This window comes from Mus pahari, chromosome 3, assembly GCF_900095145.1.
Source record: "Mus pahari chromosome 3, PAHARI_EIJ_v1.1, whole genome shotgun sequence".
Classification (NCBI taxonomy): Eukaryota; Metazoa; Chordata; class Mammalia; order Rodentia; family Muridae; genus Mus; species Mus pahari.
In genome coordinates this window covers 9562461-9579690 of record NC_034592.1, presented here as the reverse complement: position 1 = coordinate 9579690, position 17230 = coordinate 9562461, and the positions used below count along the sequence as shown (strand labels likewise).

General features: G+C 37.9%; 1 protein-coding gene across 1 annotated transcript in view; it reads right to left on the bottom strand.

Moving 5' to 3' along the window:
• Nucleotides 1–17230, bottom strand: part of Myo3a (myosin IIIA) — a 226464-nt gene that overhangs the window by 157499 nt on the left and 51735 nt on the right. Inside the window, exons 6-9 of the mRNA XM_021195185.2 lie at nt 13642–13718; nt 8029–8174; nt 5471–5536; nt 3656–3811 (exon numbers count right to left, since the gene is read on the bottom strand). Of these exons, the coding sequence (XP_021050844.2) occupies nt 3656–3811; nt 5471–5536; nt 8029–8174; nt 13642–13718 (445 nt within the window). The remainder of the gene's footprint in view (nt 1–3655; nt 3812–5470; nt 5537–8028; nt 8175–13641; nt 13719–17230) is intronic.

Genomic DNA, 17230 nt, shown 5'->3' with positions numbered 1-17230 from the left:
AAGGGAGCTAAAACCATCCAGTGGAAAAAAGACAGCATTTTCAACAAATGGTGCTGGCTCAACTATTGTTCAGCAAGTAGAAGAATGTGAATTGATCCATTCTTATCTCCTTGACAAAGCTCAAGTCTAAGTGGATCAAAGACCTCCACATAAAACCAGAGACACTGAAACTTATAGAGGAGAAAGTGGGAAAAACCTCGAAGATATGGGCACAGGGGAAAAATTCCTGAACAGAACAGCAATGGCCAATGCTGTAATATGGAGAATCAACAAATGGGACCTCATAAAACTGCAAAGCTTCTGTAAAGCAAAAGACACTGTCAATAAGATAAAAAGGCCACCAACAGATTGTGAAAGGATATTTACCAATCCTAAATCAGATAGGTGAGTAGTATCCAATATATACAAAGAACTCAAGAGGCCAGAATCAAAAAAAATAAAATAACCCCATTAAGAAATTGGGTACAGACCTAAACAAAGAATTCTCAACTGAGGAATACTAAATGGCCGGGAAACACTTGAAAAAATGTTCAACATCCTTAATCATCAGGGAAATCCAAGTCAAAACAACCCTGAGATTCCATCTCACACCAGTCAGAATGGCTAAGATCAAAAAACTCAGGTGACAGCAAAATCTCAGGTGACAGGTAAGGATGTGGAGAAAGTGGAACACTCCTACATTGCTGGTAGGATTTAAAGCTGATGCAACTACTCTGGAAATCCGTCTTGCAGTTCCTTCAGAAATTTGGACATAGTACTACAGGAAGATCCACCAGTACCTCTCCTGGGCATATACCCAGAAGATGTTTCTCCTTGTTATAAGGACACATGCTCCACTATGTTCATAGCAGCCTTATTTATAATAGCCAGAAGCTGGAAAGAACCAAGATGTCCCTCAACAGAGGAATGGGTACAGAAAATGTGGTACATTTACACAATGGAGTACCACCCAGCTGTTAAAAATTTATGAAGTTCTTAGGGAAATGGATGGATCTGGAGGATATCATCCTAATTGAGGCAATCCAATCCTAAAGGAACACACATGATAGCCACTCACTGATAAGTGGATATTAGCCCAGAAACTTAGACTACCCAAGATATAATTTGCAAAACACATGAAACTCAAGAATAAGGAAGAGCAAAGTGTGGATACTTTGTTTCTTCTTAGAGGGGAACAATATACCCATGGAAGGAGTTATAGAGACAAAGTTCAGAGCTGAGAAGGAAGGAAGGACCATTCAGAGACTGCCCCACCTGGGGATCCATCCCATAAACTGCCACCAAACCCAGANACTATTGNATATGCCAGCAAGATTTTGCTGANAGGACCCTGATATAGCTGTCTCTTGTGANGCTNTGNCAGNGCNTNGCNAATACAGAAGTGGATGTACACAGTCATCTATTGGATGGAACACAGGGCCCCCAATGNAGGAGCTAGATAAAGTACCCAAGGAGCTAAAGGGGTCTGCAACCCTGTAGGAGGAACACCAATATAAACTAACCAGTACCCCCAGAGCTCGTGTCTCTAGTTGCATATGTAGCAGAGGACGGCCTATGAGTCAATGGGAGGAGAGGCTCTTGGTCTTGTGAAGATTATATGCCCCAGTACAGGGGAATGCCAGGGCCAGGAAGTGGGAGTGGGTGGGATGGGGAGCAGGGCAGGGGGTGTATAGGGGACTTTCGGGATAGCATTTGAAATGTAAATGAAGAAAATATCTAATTAAAAAAAGAATCATGTTTGGAGATGTTGAGTTTGATATTTCCTTGAGACATGCACATGGAGAAGGGAGCTGAATACTCTTGTAAGAACTACTAGAACAGCATTGTAAAGTTTTGTCTGGTAAGGAAGACAGCAAATGTCCCCAAAAGGTGACTAGTCACTACCATGACTAGCAAAGACTCTAAGAAAGAATTATTGTGCCTAGAAAATAGAAACTGAAATGGAGCCATCCGTTGTGTCTCCTTGAAGAAGCTTTATTACTGTCTAGTGATTTTGCTGCTCTTTTAGCTCACCGTTGCATTTTGTAAAATGAAAATCCCATTTGTTTTACTCTTTACTCCTTAAAGCCCCAGACCTAATAAAGAGTTGAAAGCTCACACCAGGCACTGTAGCACTAAACTGTAGAACAAGGTTTCAGTTCATCTTTCATTTGTTAATCCTCTGCCTTCAACTGCATCTATGTGTCAAGAGCAAAAATTAACATAGTGCTACAAAGACAGGTAGTGTTTGTGGACTAGACAACTCCGTTCAAGTAACTAAACCCTGTACATATTCTTGTTTGCTTCTGTGAAATTTCATATAGAATAATAATTTATACACATCAACATAACTCATCATGAGAATATGGAGACTACCAAGTAAAATACTGAATTAATTTTGATTATTATATAAATATGAAAAGATATAATAATTATTAACACTACCAAAGGACGTATTAATTTAAAAACTGTTATCATTTAACTGGATGCTGAGCTATATCTCCCAAAGACTGTAAACCGTACAATAAATAATATTTTTGGTAGAACTTCAAGTTTTGTAAAATACTTTGGGACCTAATTAAATATTCTATAGAATAGTCCACAATATATTATATGTGTAATATTATACATAATGGACACCCATCCACTGATTTCTCTTCCCAGAATTTCTTTCTGAGAATGAGAATTTTAAAAATGGCTCAGGGTAGGCCTTGGCCTCTCCCTGGGCACCAGTGAGATGATACCAGGGATTTCTCCCATGCAGTTTAACTAGAGCACGGGGTAGAAGGCAAGGTATGAAGAATCAGATGGTCATCTGAGGTTCCAAATCTTGGAGGAGTGATGCCAAGCTCCAAGTCAGTTTATGAGTGCTGAGAAGCTGTCAGGTACCCGGTCCACAGGCAATGGTGGAGGCAAGTGAGTGGGCCCCAGTAGGCAAGCAGTTCTTGAGGATGATGTTGGGATTCAGATTCCTTTACTACACACCTTTGCCTTCATCTCAGTGCTTGTGAGATACTAAGTTGCTTTCCCATATTAACTGACATGCATTGTTTTGAAGAGCATGTGTTACTCATAATTGATTTTTAATCTATGTCCACTAGCTGAGGTAACTGGATATTTATAAACTTTATATTCAGAAGCAAAACTCGAAACTGTACTTCAGATTCTTCCTGATTTAGTATGCATGCTAACACTGTCAGGTTTTACTGTTGGGAAACTGCTCCCCAGGATTTGGGGAAAGTCTGTCTCAGCAGGGGTTATGTGCACATGTCCCTTCATCCCTCAGAACAGCTGCATGAGCTCTAGATGATTTCTTGAGTAGAGGTCTTTGCTTATGACAGAAGCATCCCATATCCATCCCCATCCCATCAATGACGCCTAGTTTTTCAGGGAACTGTAAATATTAATATCAATAACAACCAACATATATACCAAAGCTGTTATAAATTATAATTTTTGTTCTGATAAAGTCATTTTTAAAATGCTGCCAACATTTTCAATAACATAGGGGATGGGATCTAGACTCAAAAAGTGACAGTTTCTCTCCAAGCAAATATCCCATTCAAGTTACACCAAGAATGTGTGAGTTCCTTTCTCCTCAACAACTATTGCATAGTAGAACTTTATGGAATTTTGAGATACTTTGTTTTGGAAACCTGAGATACTGTTTAATTACCTGGCCTTCTCTGTGCTTCCCAGGCATTGATGGATATCAATGAATTCCATTAGTTGTTTTTGTAGTATCACATCTTTGCCCTCGATCTGAGTAATAAATTTATGCTTCAAAAGATCTGACACTGTTGGACGCTTTTCATAATCTTTGGTCAAGCATCTGCACTGGCAAAAAAAAAAGGAACATGTAATTATTAAATAACTTAGGGTTTTGCAATTATCATTCAGATTCTTTAAAAAAAAAACTTACTGTGACTTGATGTTTCTCACAAATCAATTCAAAGCACATCTCAAAAATATGAAATGGCAACGTGGTAAATGTTTATGAAAATACCCATATCTGTAAGGGATCATACTGTAGTGGTATAACTTTCACCCAATACTACTGTTGGTTATCTCCCAACAAGCACTGGTGCATAGTGGTAATCAAACTCTGTCTCTACTTCAAAGTCTCCTTTCCAAGTCACTCAAGACTGGAACTATTAATACTTATTTAAAATTAAAACAAACTCTTTAGTTTCACTTCACCATGCTCTTAAGACTTTTTAATCAATATTCTTCGTTCTATGTGTTTAATCAATATATTTCCATACATTTCTGTTAGTCCAATAAAAGGCTAATCTGCTGAGGCGGCTTAGATTCTATGCTGGCAGGAATTTCATGAGGCCATGTGGCAGATATTCTAATGACTATCATGCTGTCTGTGGAGAGGATTGGCCATGGCATATTACATAGGAAGGTTAGGATAGTGAGCACACTTACCTGGGAGGGTATCACAGCAAAGCATTCGAGTAAACATGGGATGTTTATTCAGCTATAGCAGCTGTCTTCAAGTATTTGTAAGAAGGATCTGACCATGAGTGCTAGAAGAGCCTTCAGATCTGTGTGAGTTTCATGCTAACAAGGTAGAATGTACTGTACTGAAAACATAGTTCTCATGAGGGTAATGAGCACCTATTGAATGGCTGCACATGTTCCTAAATCCATTTGACCCTGAGATATAGTGTCTCCATTATGAAAAATTATGTTATTACTTGGGGATAACATAAAAAACAAACAGAAACAGGGCCTCATAGCATAGGCCCCAAATCATAGAACTTCATTCTAGCTGGATACAGAGTAAATTTAAAACTAAACCGGGTAACATAGACACTGTCTTTAAAAATATACAGACTTAGGGCTAGGGAATGTAATTATTTTCTGAAGATATGTGAAGCCCTAAATTCAATCCTAGTGCCTCAAAACAAGGAGAAGAGGAAGAAGAGGAAGAGGAGGAGAAAGAGAAGCAGGAGGAAGAGGAGAAGGAAGAGGAAGAGGAGGAAGAGGAGGAAGAGGAGGAAGAGGAGGAGGAGGAGAAAGAGGAGGAGGAGGAGGAGGAGGAGGAGGAGCAGCAGCAGCAGCAGCAGCAGCAGCACCTGCCACCTAGTCAGTGCCACTAGTAATCATCATCATTGGACCTCCTGGGATGATAATTCGGCAATTTCCTTCATTGGGCTTAACCAAAAGATTTCCCTGGGGATGCTAAAATATGCTATGGAATGAGGTTGGTGCTGTCTAGAAACCAGAACAGGCCCCCTCCAGTTTCATTCAGTTTAGCAGAAAGAAGCAATTTCACTGAACCCTTAGCAGATAATACAGTTTTTCTGTTCTTTCTTTTTCTTTGTTGGGGGGGGGGTTGAGGTGTGGGTGGAGACCTCTGGAACTGCTTACCAGATAAGAAAGAAGAGAAGGATGCAGAAGCCAGTGGTTACTGTAAACCATTCAAAGTCACAGCGGGCTGGTATTGTTTTTACTTGTATTTCTGACTATTGTTACTCACTTGCTAATGAAGTCATTGAACTCTGCTGACCACAGTTCAGGCTGCCGGAGTTTAGGGGGTGGATTCCTGGAAAATAAGAATTAAGGTTGGGAGCTGTGCATTGGTGAAATAGGAGAAGCAGAGCAAAGACTTACTCCAGTCCCAGGTTCTGCTTTATCATCAAAGATTGTCTTTTCCCAATTCCAGGAAAGGTAATTAGCTATCCATCATTCTTTATATAAAATGACAGCTTCCTAGTTTCTCTGAAAGCAGTTAATGTATAACCCAATTTTCCTTTTATTATTGTTTTCCTCCCTAAGAATCATCTTGGACTTTATGTGAAATCACTTAGTAGGAAATACCAATGTTTATCAGAACAGAAATATTGAATATTGGGAAAAAGTACTACAGAAGTCCCCCAGGAAGGTACAGGTGCACAGAGGTGCCCTGAAACAGGTAGCAACCTGCAGCAGGAAAGGCCAAAAGCTTCCAGAGGTGTTCTTTCTGTTCTTTTGTTCCTAGAAACATGGCAGGAAGCATGCACGTTTGTATGTGACAAAAGCAAAGAACCAGAAAATGTCATTAGCTATAGTGCTCTGAATGCCGCTTAAAAGATCTTGTTATTAATTCTTTTCGTTTTTTTTAAGCTGAGCAAATCTTTTTGTTTTTAGAGCATCTGTGCACACAAAGGGCTGTCACTTGACAGTGAGGCTGATTTGACCGTAATCAGGCACCATTGATCAACCATGATGGCTAAATTTGCTGAAGTGCCACTTTATGTTAATTCTAACAGCTCTTTGTTTTCATGAGGGGGATGGAAATGCTTTGTCATCAGTCCTGTACAGCTACTTAAACAGCTTATAATGAAATTAATGTATAGTTGGTACAGACTCATTCAAGCTAAGTGCAGCTACGCATCTAACCGGATCTGAAGCACCTTTCAGTCCAGTAGATTACTTGAAGATTGCTGATTTGAGCATTTGAAAAACTACTGTTATTCAGCCAATAATTTTATTTTGTTTCTTGTCCACTGAAAATGTCCATTTATGAGCTACATTGGATTGCCTTGGGTATAGCATAGTTTGTCACTTTCAAAATACCCAGAACTGTAGCCATTCAGATCCCCTTTCCACATATTTCTACAACCATTATTTTCAGTGTTTCATTTTAAGGACACACTAGCAGCAGAAACAGTAAAAAATAATTAGTATGATGCACTTTGTAGAACTAAGTGTTACCAAGGCACGATAAATCAGGGCTCTCCATCCTTCCTGTTTACTACCTTCATCTTCATCTGTACCACCAAGTATGAAAACACAGGGTAAATATGATGGTTTATACCTTGACCAAGGTGACTTAGGCATATATATTTTCACCTTATATAATAAATGATAATAGAAGTTAGAAAAAATATATTTTTCTTGAAATGCTTTTGGTATATAGAAGATTTCCTCTTTCTTACACATCTTGTTTCCCCCATAGAAGTGACATGTTTTATAAGACCAAAGATAACACTGGACATTGAAGTGTAAAGAATGATGTATTATAATTCAGAGTTAGCACAGGAAGTTCCAAAGTAATAAACAACTTTTAATGCTTTGTTGCTAGAAAAACTTAATTACACATAAAATATTTCAAAGGGATCCTCTTTCAGGAATAAGTATAACATGGCGGTATCATTTCTTTAGGACTACAACACAAAGTGTCCAACCTCCCCATCCCCAACTCCAGGTATATATTCACATGTTGAAATCACAACCTTTAATTAATAGCATGTGTAATTATTGACAATTATTGACTATCTCTGGATCCCTGGCAATACAAGCTATGTGTGTTGGTATCAGGACCTCCACAATCCATGACAATCACATAGGCGATAGAGAGACCTATACATCTGTTGCCAAGACAACGGCCACCATATTCCCAGAATCCATTGGGCTCACCTCCCACCTTTACCTGTGACCATGTCACCATCCATATATATATAAGAGGAATGGAATGCTCTCTCTCTTCCCCAGTTTTCTTTTTGCTGCCACCTTGTCCTTCATCCCCACCCCCAATAAACCCCTTATGGAACTCTTTGAACTGGTGTATTCCTTCTGAAACTGCACAGTGTTCAGGATCATAACAATGTGTGTATCTTCCTTAGAATCAATGGGTCAGGAAAAATTCTTATGGTCTCTAAAAATATCTTACTTATAATTAAGATGGATTTTTTTCACATTCTGAGATACCTAGAACTTAGCAATACATATTTAAAAGAGAAATACATATTTAGAAATTATCCAGCTGAAGTAGTACAAGCTGGCAGGTAACATGGTCAGATGGCCAGTTGAAGGGTAGGTAAGGCTATACACATACTTAAGGTGAGTGTAGTAGGGTACATCTGTAAGCCCACAAAGGAGATGAAGCAGGCAGATCATCTTCAAGGTCATCTTCAGCTTCTTAATGATTTCAAGAACAACTTAAGTTACATGGGACTTTAGTCTTAAAACTTTCTAGAACACTTCTGCCTATTCCCATGATAAGAAGTCAGTCCCGAGAAGGGAAAAACAGGCTGCTGACCTTGGTTGCCTGACCTTGGTATTTTGAAGAGTGCTCTCATGGGATGCAGCTCAGCTAGTGGAGGATCTCCATCACCAAGCTCAATAGCTGTGATACCCAGGGACCATGTGTCACATCTAGCATCGTAAGTGGTATCTAATTGCTGTTCACAAGCAATCACCTAGAAGACAAAAGCAGCAAGGAAAGCTTCAAGGTTTCAACAAACAAGCAGCAAAATGCTCAGAGAGAAATCTAAGTGTTTAACCTGGTAAAGTTGAGAGCTAAGTAAAGATAAAAGCAGGAATTAGAAGAAAAGGGAATGATACATGTAGTACATGTATCTAAGAACAGACAATACCACAGCAGGATTGCAAATAGAGGATTTGCTATGAAAAGAAATAGTTTAGAAACTATATTGCGAAGAGGAAAAAAATGTTGCCCTACTTGGAATGGGATCAAATGTACAGTTAATGGCCATGGTGTGCTCTCTCAACAGTCATCTAAGCAGAGATTATACTCAGGAGCAGAGAGCGTGTCTCGGAGGACAGATAGTGAAGGAGTCAAGGGAAATAAACGGGAGGGCAGTCTAGTTAAATAGCTTGTAACTTTACTTGCAATCAGAACACAAAAGCACCCTGGGATAAATGAGGAAAACTGGGAAGAGTGCAAATGGCTTAAACCATTAATAATAATAAAAAAAGTCAACTCAATAAAAATAAGCACCGATGGAAGACTACAATGACTTATTTGAGCCACACTAAAATTTAAAACTACAATCAACTGCCACTAACCAAATATGAGAGTCAGACGGACAAGGGGAGGGAAGTGGTTTTGTAATACTGTAATATAGTATTATACAGAAAAATCATTGTATTGATTTTCTTTATAACATTTCTAAATGTGTAAGTGCAAATACAGAAGTCCATAAATGATCACTGATAATAGTGATCACAAAAAGGAAATTCAACTTTACATTATGAAAACCACTAATTATTATTTTTTAATTTGAGATTATAATATAACCATGTCATTTCCCCTCCCCTTTCTTCTCTCCAAACCCACCTTTCATTTAACTCACTTTGTTGTTTTTTAAAATTCATGGCCTCTTTTTCCATTAACTATTGCTACAAGCACATATGTATGTACACATGTATGCAAAAACAGCCTTCTCTGTCTATAAAATGTTCATTGTATGTTTTCCAGGCTCACTGCTTGGTATTGTATAACCAATAGGTGTGCTCTTCATTGAGGAAGACTGTCTCTCCTGCTCTCAGCATTCCTTAGTTGCCTGTAGCTCTTTGTGTAGTTCTGTGTGTGGGCCTACCACCCACTTGTTGTTAACCTTGTTCAGCCGTTGTTAACCTTGTTCAGCTCATGTTTGGGCAGTCATGCTGGTGAGACTCTCTGGGTATAGCTTCTGCAATTACTAGAGACAAAATCTCGCAGCAATCTTCCTGACCCTCAATTTCTTACATCTTTCTACCTCTCAATAATCCCTGAGCCTTAGGTGAAGAAATGTTTTGAGGACATATCCGATAGGGCTAGGCTCCAGAACTATGTATTTTGATTTGTTGTGGTTTTCTGTAATGGTCTTTCCTCCAACTGCTGTAAGGAAAATTTTCCTTGATAAGGACTAAGAGCTACATTTATCTATGGGGATAGGTATATATTCAAAATGTAGCTATGGATTATGCTGCTTTAGCAAAGTTATGATATCCATTTTTTTGCATTATGCATGTGTGTATGTGTGCACCTATGTGTGTCCATATGCATATGGAGTTCAGAAGATAACTTGCAGGAATTCTTTCCTTCCACCGTGTGGGTTCCAGTGTTTGAATGCAGGTCATCAGGCTCGATAACAAACACTTTTATCTGCTGAGCCATTTTACTGGCCCCTGAAAACCATTATTTACATTTATTTTTTCCATTTTGTGAATGTCAACTCACTAGATGAAAATTAATTCCGAGAGTGAGGGCAGCTTTAAGTTGTACCATTTAAATACAGTATGGTAGCCTCTGAAGGAAAATTTCATATCTGGTGACTCCAATACACATCAAAAAGCCCTGTGTGGACTCACAAGAGTTGAGCTGGCAACATTCACATAAGCTTTTTAAGAAAGGTTACTTCTTCATGATGCATGAGTTCCTTCAGACCTGTTACTGAATGCCATAACAGGAAATATCTAAATGTAAACATATCAGTGTGTTTAAAAAAGAATAGGCAGATAGATGATTAATACAGTAATAGATGATATATAGCTACATAAGATTATATGTATTATATAGTAACAGATGGTACAAAGAAGATAATAGATGATAAATGATAGAAAGGTGGATAAATGGTAGGTACATGATAGATAGACCAAGAGATAGATAGACATAGACAGATGATAGATGAGTGGTAGATGATTGACAGATGAAAGATAAATGACAGATATACTATCCACTATCTATATACACACAAATAATATATCTGTATATTTATTATTGGCCTTCAAACATGCTTATGCCTTTCTGTTTACTTCTTGTGAACTTGCCCATAAGAACAAAGACTTATCAGCAGTATTTGTCTGCGTCTGGCTTCCTAGTCCTTGCTCCAAATCCTTTGATGTCTCATAACTCTGTGGCCTTTTCTTTCTCACTCCTACTGTATCTTTATGGCTTCATCCTCTAAGGTTCTAGAAGCAAGCATGAGAGTCCTAGGTTCTATTTTAAAATTGCATACGGAAATTATTAAGGCAGTATTGCTCACAAGCAGAAAAAAGAAAGGTAGGAAAAACCAGTATCTCTTGACTGATTAAGCTGGCTTAGTCACACATTCACATGAACTTTCTGTTCATGTGTTTGTTTCTGTTGTCTACTACATCATAGCCTTTATGCAATTTGTGCTTATGTGTGCTAGAAATGGGAACTCAGGGCTTGCATCCTTTCTCTCATTCCTGTCTGATGAACAATTGGTTTCAGATCTCCCCTCCCCCTTCTCTTATTCCCTAAATGTCTTGCTGTATAGCTCAGGCCTTAGTCTTTAGCATGAGGATTACAGGCTTTTCAGCATGCCTGGCTAAAGGTGTGTTTCATATCCCTCATTATTTTTTTCTAGTAACATTGTTTCATCAGGGTAATGCGCATCTTTCTGGATAACACAGTTATCTGGCATCACAACTTGGGAAACTTCTCTTTACGTTTGGGTGAACTTATATACCAATTTGCTCAGAACATTCCTGGTTTGTATGTCTTTGGATCTGTACACACATCTTGTGCATTCTCTAGATTAATATAGTAAGTTGTATGGTTACTTGCTATGGTCACTTGGCCCTTCAATCCTGGCACACTTATTCTAGATTGGAAAGAATGGCTCTATGTAACCAAAGTATGCTGTCTTTAAAGTAGAATTAAAATTTAAAACCCTAACCTAAAATTTCATTTTCTAAATGATTAATTTTAAAGCACTGAAATATTTCTTAATGATGAACATATTATATGTGTTTGCCTATTTCCTTCTAATTCTAATGTCTCATTAAGTGCTTTGATATTTGTAGTGCCAAGGCTTGAAATCAGGGTCTCATGCATACTGGGCAAGTCCTCTATACAGAGCAGCGTCTCCACCCAACAGAAATGTTATTAGTAGCAACATAGAAGTAGTGGATGTGGGATACCTTTCAGCTAGAAAGCTGGTTACTCAGAGAATGTTCTTCAAGATCAGAGAGTATGCAGTGCAGAGAGAACAGAATAGGTACAAAACAATGACATCAAAAGAAAGAGTGACTGCCAGTCACATGTAAAGGAGTGCTTCTACTGCAGGCAAACAAATAGGTAGTAGTGATTTTCTTACTATAAATTAACATCAAACACAAAGCGTCACTATTTCTTATATAACATCTTAATTACCTTATACTGTAATTATAAATATATCAAATAAAGTCCAACATTTAGTATAGGATAGCATTTTAAACACTTTATTTACATTCATCTAAATATTTTATTACATTTAAAATATAATAAAAAGGACTTCTAATTTTTGTAAATTTAAAAAATCCCATTGAAAAGTCTGAACGAATTCTGAAAAGGCTCTTATCTCAGATTCTCTCAATCAATTTTGTACTGGCTTACATGAGTATAATTTCTTTTCTTCTCAGATGTCCCTGGTAAAAGCTTTCCAATTCATTGGAGCTTCAAAAACACTTATTAAAATTGTGTCTTCTTCCTACATGTTACATTTTAACTTTTCAAAAGTAAGTAATAACTGAATTAGTAGTTAAACAGAAACAGCATACCAGGATTTCATTTAATTGGAAGATTTTGCAATATTAATGTAGCATTTAAACTACTTCTTCTTTGCTCCCCAGAACATCATATATAAATAACAGAGCTTTTCCCAAAGGACCCAGCGTTTTCAAAAATATGTGTTCTTTATTGATCAACATAATTAAAAAGATTAAAGGAATTAAATAAGGACTTTTGGGAGAAGATTTGATTCTTGAACTTTTAACCACATTGGCAGTTTATCTACAAGTCCCTCAAGATAATAATGGGAGAAAAAAAAAAAAAAACCTACTAAAGTTGCACTTAGGTCCCAGGCTGGAAATTTAATATAAAAACTCAACACAAGGGTGGATGAACTTGAATCTTACCTAACAAGGTCAAGGGTTCTTATAAAGTATTTATTATTATTTAAAACAAAATATAGTCAGATAGTGGATATAAGTGGGGGCACAGTGAAACCACTGAACTAGACCCCTCTGTGGATAAAACGAAAGGTTTATTAGGGGTCAAACTGCCAAGGCCATTTCTTGGTATGTGTGTGTAGGGATGGAGGGCATAGAGAAGAAGAGAGAGAAAAAGTAGAGAGAGTAACAAAATGGGAACTGCCAGGGCTATCTCCCAGGACCACAGATAATAGTAGAAATGGTCTGTTTGGGGGGGGGGCATCATACCAGTTTTAAGGGGTTATGTTGCAGTGGGAGGTAGACCAGTTACCTGGAACTGTCTGGGAACTAGTATGGAGCTTTGATCTGTTGGGGGCTTGTTTGAGTGACTAAAGAACTAGATGCTCTCTCCAAATTTGAGGGCTGTAGGATCCAGCAAGAAAGTAATGGCTTTTCCTGGGAAACAGAAACCCACTTTACAAGGGCATCATCTGAAGATGCTGAATGTTTAACGTGTCAGAGTCCGGCTTGAGCTGAGCCCAGACTGCTACTTTTCAGGTTTGGAACCTGACAATAACTACACCTGTAGTCCCAGCATTCAGAAGAATGATAGAGGAGGAAGCTTTGTACCAAAATGCCAAACAATAATGGAAATTCAGTAATAATAATAAAACATAAAAATATAAAATGCAAACATCCAGACTACAGATCCATGCATGACAACTAAAGTAAGTAAATTAAAAAAAATATGAGACTTCAAGTAGCCTCTTTATCTGACTGAATGAGCACATTCACCTTTCATTTCTTTACACATTCCTTCACAGTTAATTTACCCTGAATCCTCTATGATCCTCCCTGCCCACATAAAAACCAACATTAAAACAACACAGGGAACATTTTTCTTATGGCATAATCCAACACATTTAGGGAGAAAAGTATATGGGAAAAGGAAAGACAGAAAGGGTCTAAAACATTAAGCCTGCTCCCTCAAAACTCTCTGACCTCAGGAGCCATCCAAAACGGTGTTCCTACAGAGGTGTTCAGGCGGTGCCGGGTGCTGCTGAGCTGTGCAGACACACCTAGAGAGAAGACAAGAGGATTTCTTGTATTAACTACTCATGAAAAGACATTCTAAATGCTATGCACTTTCTTACACATTAACATGAGCAGTCTGTTCCCTCAGAGCTGCCATTGGGCTGAAACATCACCTTTAAGGAACCTAAATTAGAATGTCCATGTAGCTGAAATACAGTATATCCATTTTTCTATTTTTCTGTCCAAATTATATACAACTGTAAGCCCTGTCTGAAGTCTTAAGTTTCTCACATTGGCTTCTGGTCTGCCCAATCATACAGGTCCCCCTCTTCTTACAGTTTCCATAGTAAATGATTCATATCACATCATTTGATAAGTATTTACTATTTGAATGATGTTTGTTATAGTCTTTCTTTCCCCTGAATGGATTCAGTGACCTAAAGAAAATTTCATATACTGTTATACAAACAACAGTTGAATTGAAAATATATATTCCTCTGACCTGGGACTCAAATGAGAGCACAATCTTGTAACCCGGGTCTCTCAGAGACCAGTCCAAGCAGGAGAGCCTTTGGGCCACAGAAGCAACAAAGTTTCTTGGACAGGGTCCTTTCAGGCTTTCATCTTCATCCAGGAGGGGGAGCTGATCACAAAACTTCTGTGCACCTTCCCTGCAAGAGGAGAGCTTGCCTGCAGAGAGTGCTCTGACCACTGGGACTCAGGAGAGAGTTGGACACCCAGGAGTGCTGACAGAGGCTAACAGAATCACAGAAGGAACAAGCTCCACTCAGAGACAGCTAGAACATCTAACACCAGAGATTACCAGATGGCAAAAGCAAAGGTAAGAATCTTACTAACAAGAACTAAGACCATTCAGCATCATCAGAACCCAGGACACACACCACAGTGAGTCCTGTATACCCCAACATACCTTAAAAGCAAGATTCGGATTTAAAAATATATGATGCTGGTAGAAGATTTTAAGAAGGGCATTAATAACTCACTTAAAGAAATAAAGGAGAGCACTGCTAAGCACTTTGTCCTTAAAGAGGAAGCACAAAAATCCCTTAAAGAATTACAGAAAAACACAACCAAGAAGGTGATAGAATTAAATAAAACCATTTAAGATCTAAAAATGGAAGTAGAAACAATGAAGAAAACCCAAAGAGAGACAACTCTAGAGATAGAAATCCTAGGAAAGAAATCAGGAACCATAGATATGAGCATCAGCAACAGAATACAAGAGATGGAAGAGAGAATCTCAGGTTTAGAAGATTCCGTAGGGAACATGGACACAACAATTAAAGAAAATGCAAAATGTAAAAATATACTAACTCAAAACATCCAGGAAATCCAGGACACAATGAGAAGACCAAACCTACTGATAATAGATATAGATGAGAATGAAGATTTTCAACTTAAAGGGCCAGCAAATATCTTCAACAAAATTATAGAAGAAAACTTCCCAAACCTAAAGAAAGAAATACCCATGAACAAACAAGAAGCCTACAGAACTCCAAATAGACTGGACCAGAAAAGAAATTCCTCCCAACACATAATAATCAGAGCAACAAATGCACTAAATAAAGACAGAATATTAAAAGCAGTAAGGGAAAAAAGTCAAGTAACATATAAAGGCAGGCCTATTAGATTACTCCAGACTTCTCACCAGAGACAATGAAAGCCAGATGATCCTGGACAGATGTGATACAGACCCTAAGAGAACAAAAATGCCAGCCCAGGCTACTATACCCAGCAAAACTCTCAATTACCATAGATGGAGAAACCGAAGTATACCATGATAAAACCAAATTCACTTAATAATTTTCCACAAATCCAGCCCTTCAAAGGATAATAAAAGGAAAACACCAACACTAAGGTAGAAAATACACCCTAGAAAAAGCAAGAAAGTAATCCCTCAACAAAAGCCAAAAGAAGACAGCCACAAGGAGAAAATCCCAACTTTAACAACAAAAATGACAGGAAGCAAAAATTACTTTTCTTTGATTTCTCTTAACATCAATGGAATCAATTCCCCAATAAAAAGACATAGACTAACAGACTGGCTACACAAACAGGACCCCACATTTTGCTGCTTACAGGAAATCCACCTCAGGGAAAAAGACAGACACTACCTCAGAGTGAAAGGCTGGAAAAAAATTTTCCAAGCAAATGGTCTGAAGAAATAAGCTGGAGTAGCCATTCTAATATCAAATAAAATTGACTTCCAACACAAATTTATCAAAAAAGATGAGGGGCACTTCACGCTCATCAAAGGTAAAATCTTCTAAGATTAACTTTCAATTATAAATATCTATGCTTCAAATGCAAGGGCAGCCACATTCATTAAGGAAACTATAGTAAAGCTCAAGGCACACATTGCAGCTCACACAATAATTATAAGAGACTTCAACACCCCACTCTTATCACTGGCAGTTCCTGGAAACAGAAACTAATCAGAGACACATCTAAACTAACAGAAGTTAAGAAACAAATGGATTTAACAGATATCTACAGAACATTTTATCCTAAAAAGAAAGAATTTACCTTCTTTTCAGTACCTTATGGTACCTTCCTCCAAATTGGCCATATCTGTCACAAAACAGGCCTCAACAAATACAAAAATATTGAATTTATTCCATGCATCCAATCAGATCACCACGGACTAAGACTGATCTTCAATAACAGCATAAATAATAGAAAGCCAACATTCACATATAAGGTGAACAACACTCTACTCTATGATAACTTGGTCAAGGAAGACATAAAGAAATTAAAGACTTTTAAGAGTTTAATGAAGATGAAGCCACAACATACCCAAACTTATGGGACACAATGAAAGCAATTCTGAGAGGAAAACTCATAGCTCTGAGTGCCTCCAAAAAGAAACTAGACAGAGCATACACTAGCAGCTTGACAGCACACCTAGAAGCTCTAGAACGAAAGGAAGCAAATTCAGCCATGAGGAGTAGATGGCAAGAAATAATCAAACTCAGGGCTGAAATCAACCAAGTGGAAACAAAAAGAACTATTCAAAGAATCAACCAAACCAGGCGCTGGTTCTTTGAGAAAATCAACAAGATAGATAAACCCTTAGCCAGAGTAACTAGAGGGCACAGGGACTAACAAAATCAGAAATGAAATGGATACATAACAACGGAACCTGAGGAAATCCGAAAAATCATCAGATCCTACTACAAAAGGCTATACTCAACACAACTGGAAAACCTGGATGAAATGGAGATACCAGGTACCAAAGGTAATTCAGGATCTAAACATTCCCATATCTCCTAAAGAAATAGAAGCAGTCTCCCAAATTAAAAAAAGCTCAGGACCAGATGTGTTTAGTGCAGAGTTCTATCAGACCTTCAAAGAAGACCTAATTCCAATTCTCCTCAAACTATTCCAGAAAACAGAAACAAGAGGTACTCTACCCAATTCATTCTAGGAAGACATAATTACTATGATATCTAAACTAAATAAAGACCCAACAAAGAAAGAGAACTTCAGACCAATTTCCTTTATGAATAATAATATTGATGCAAAAATACTCAAT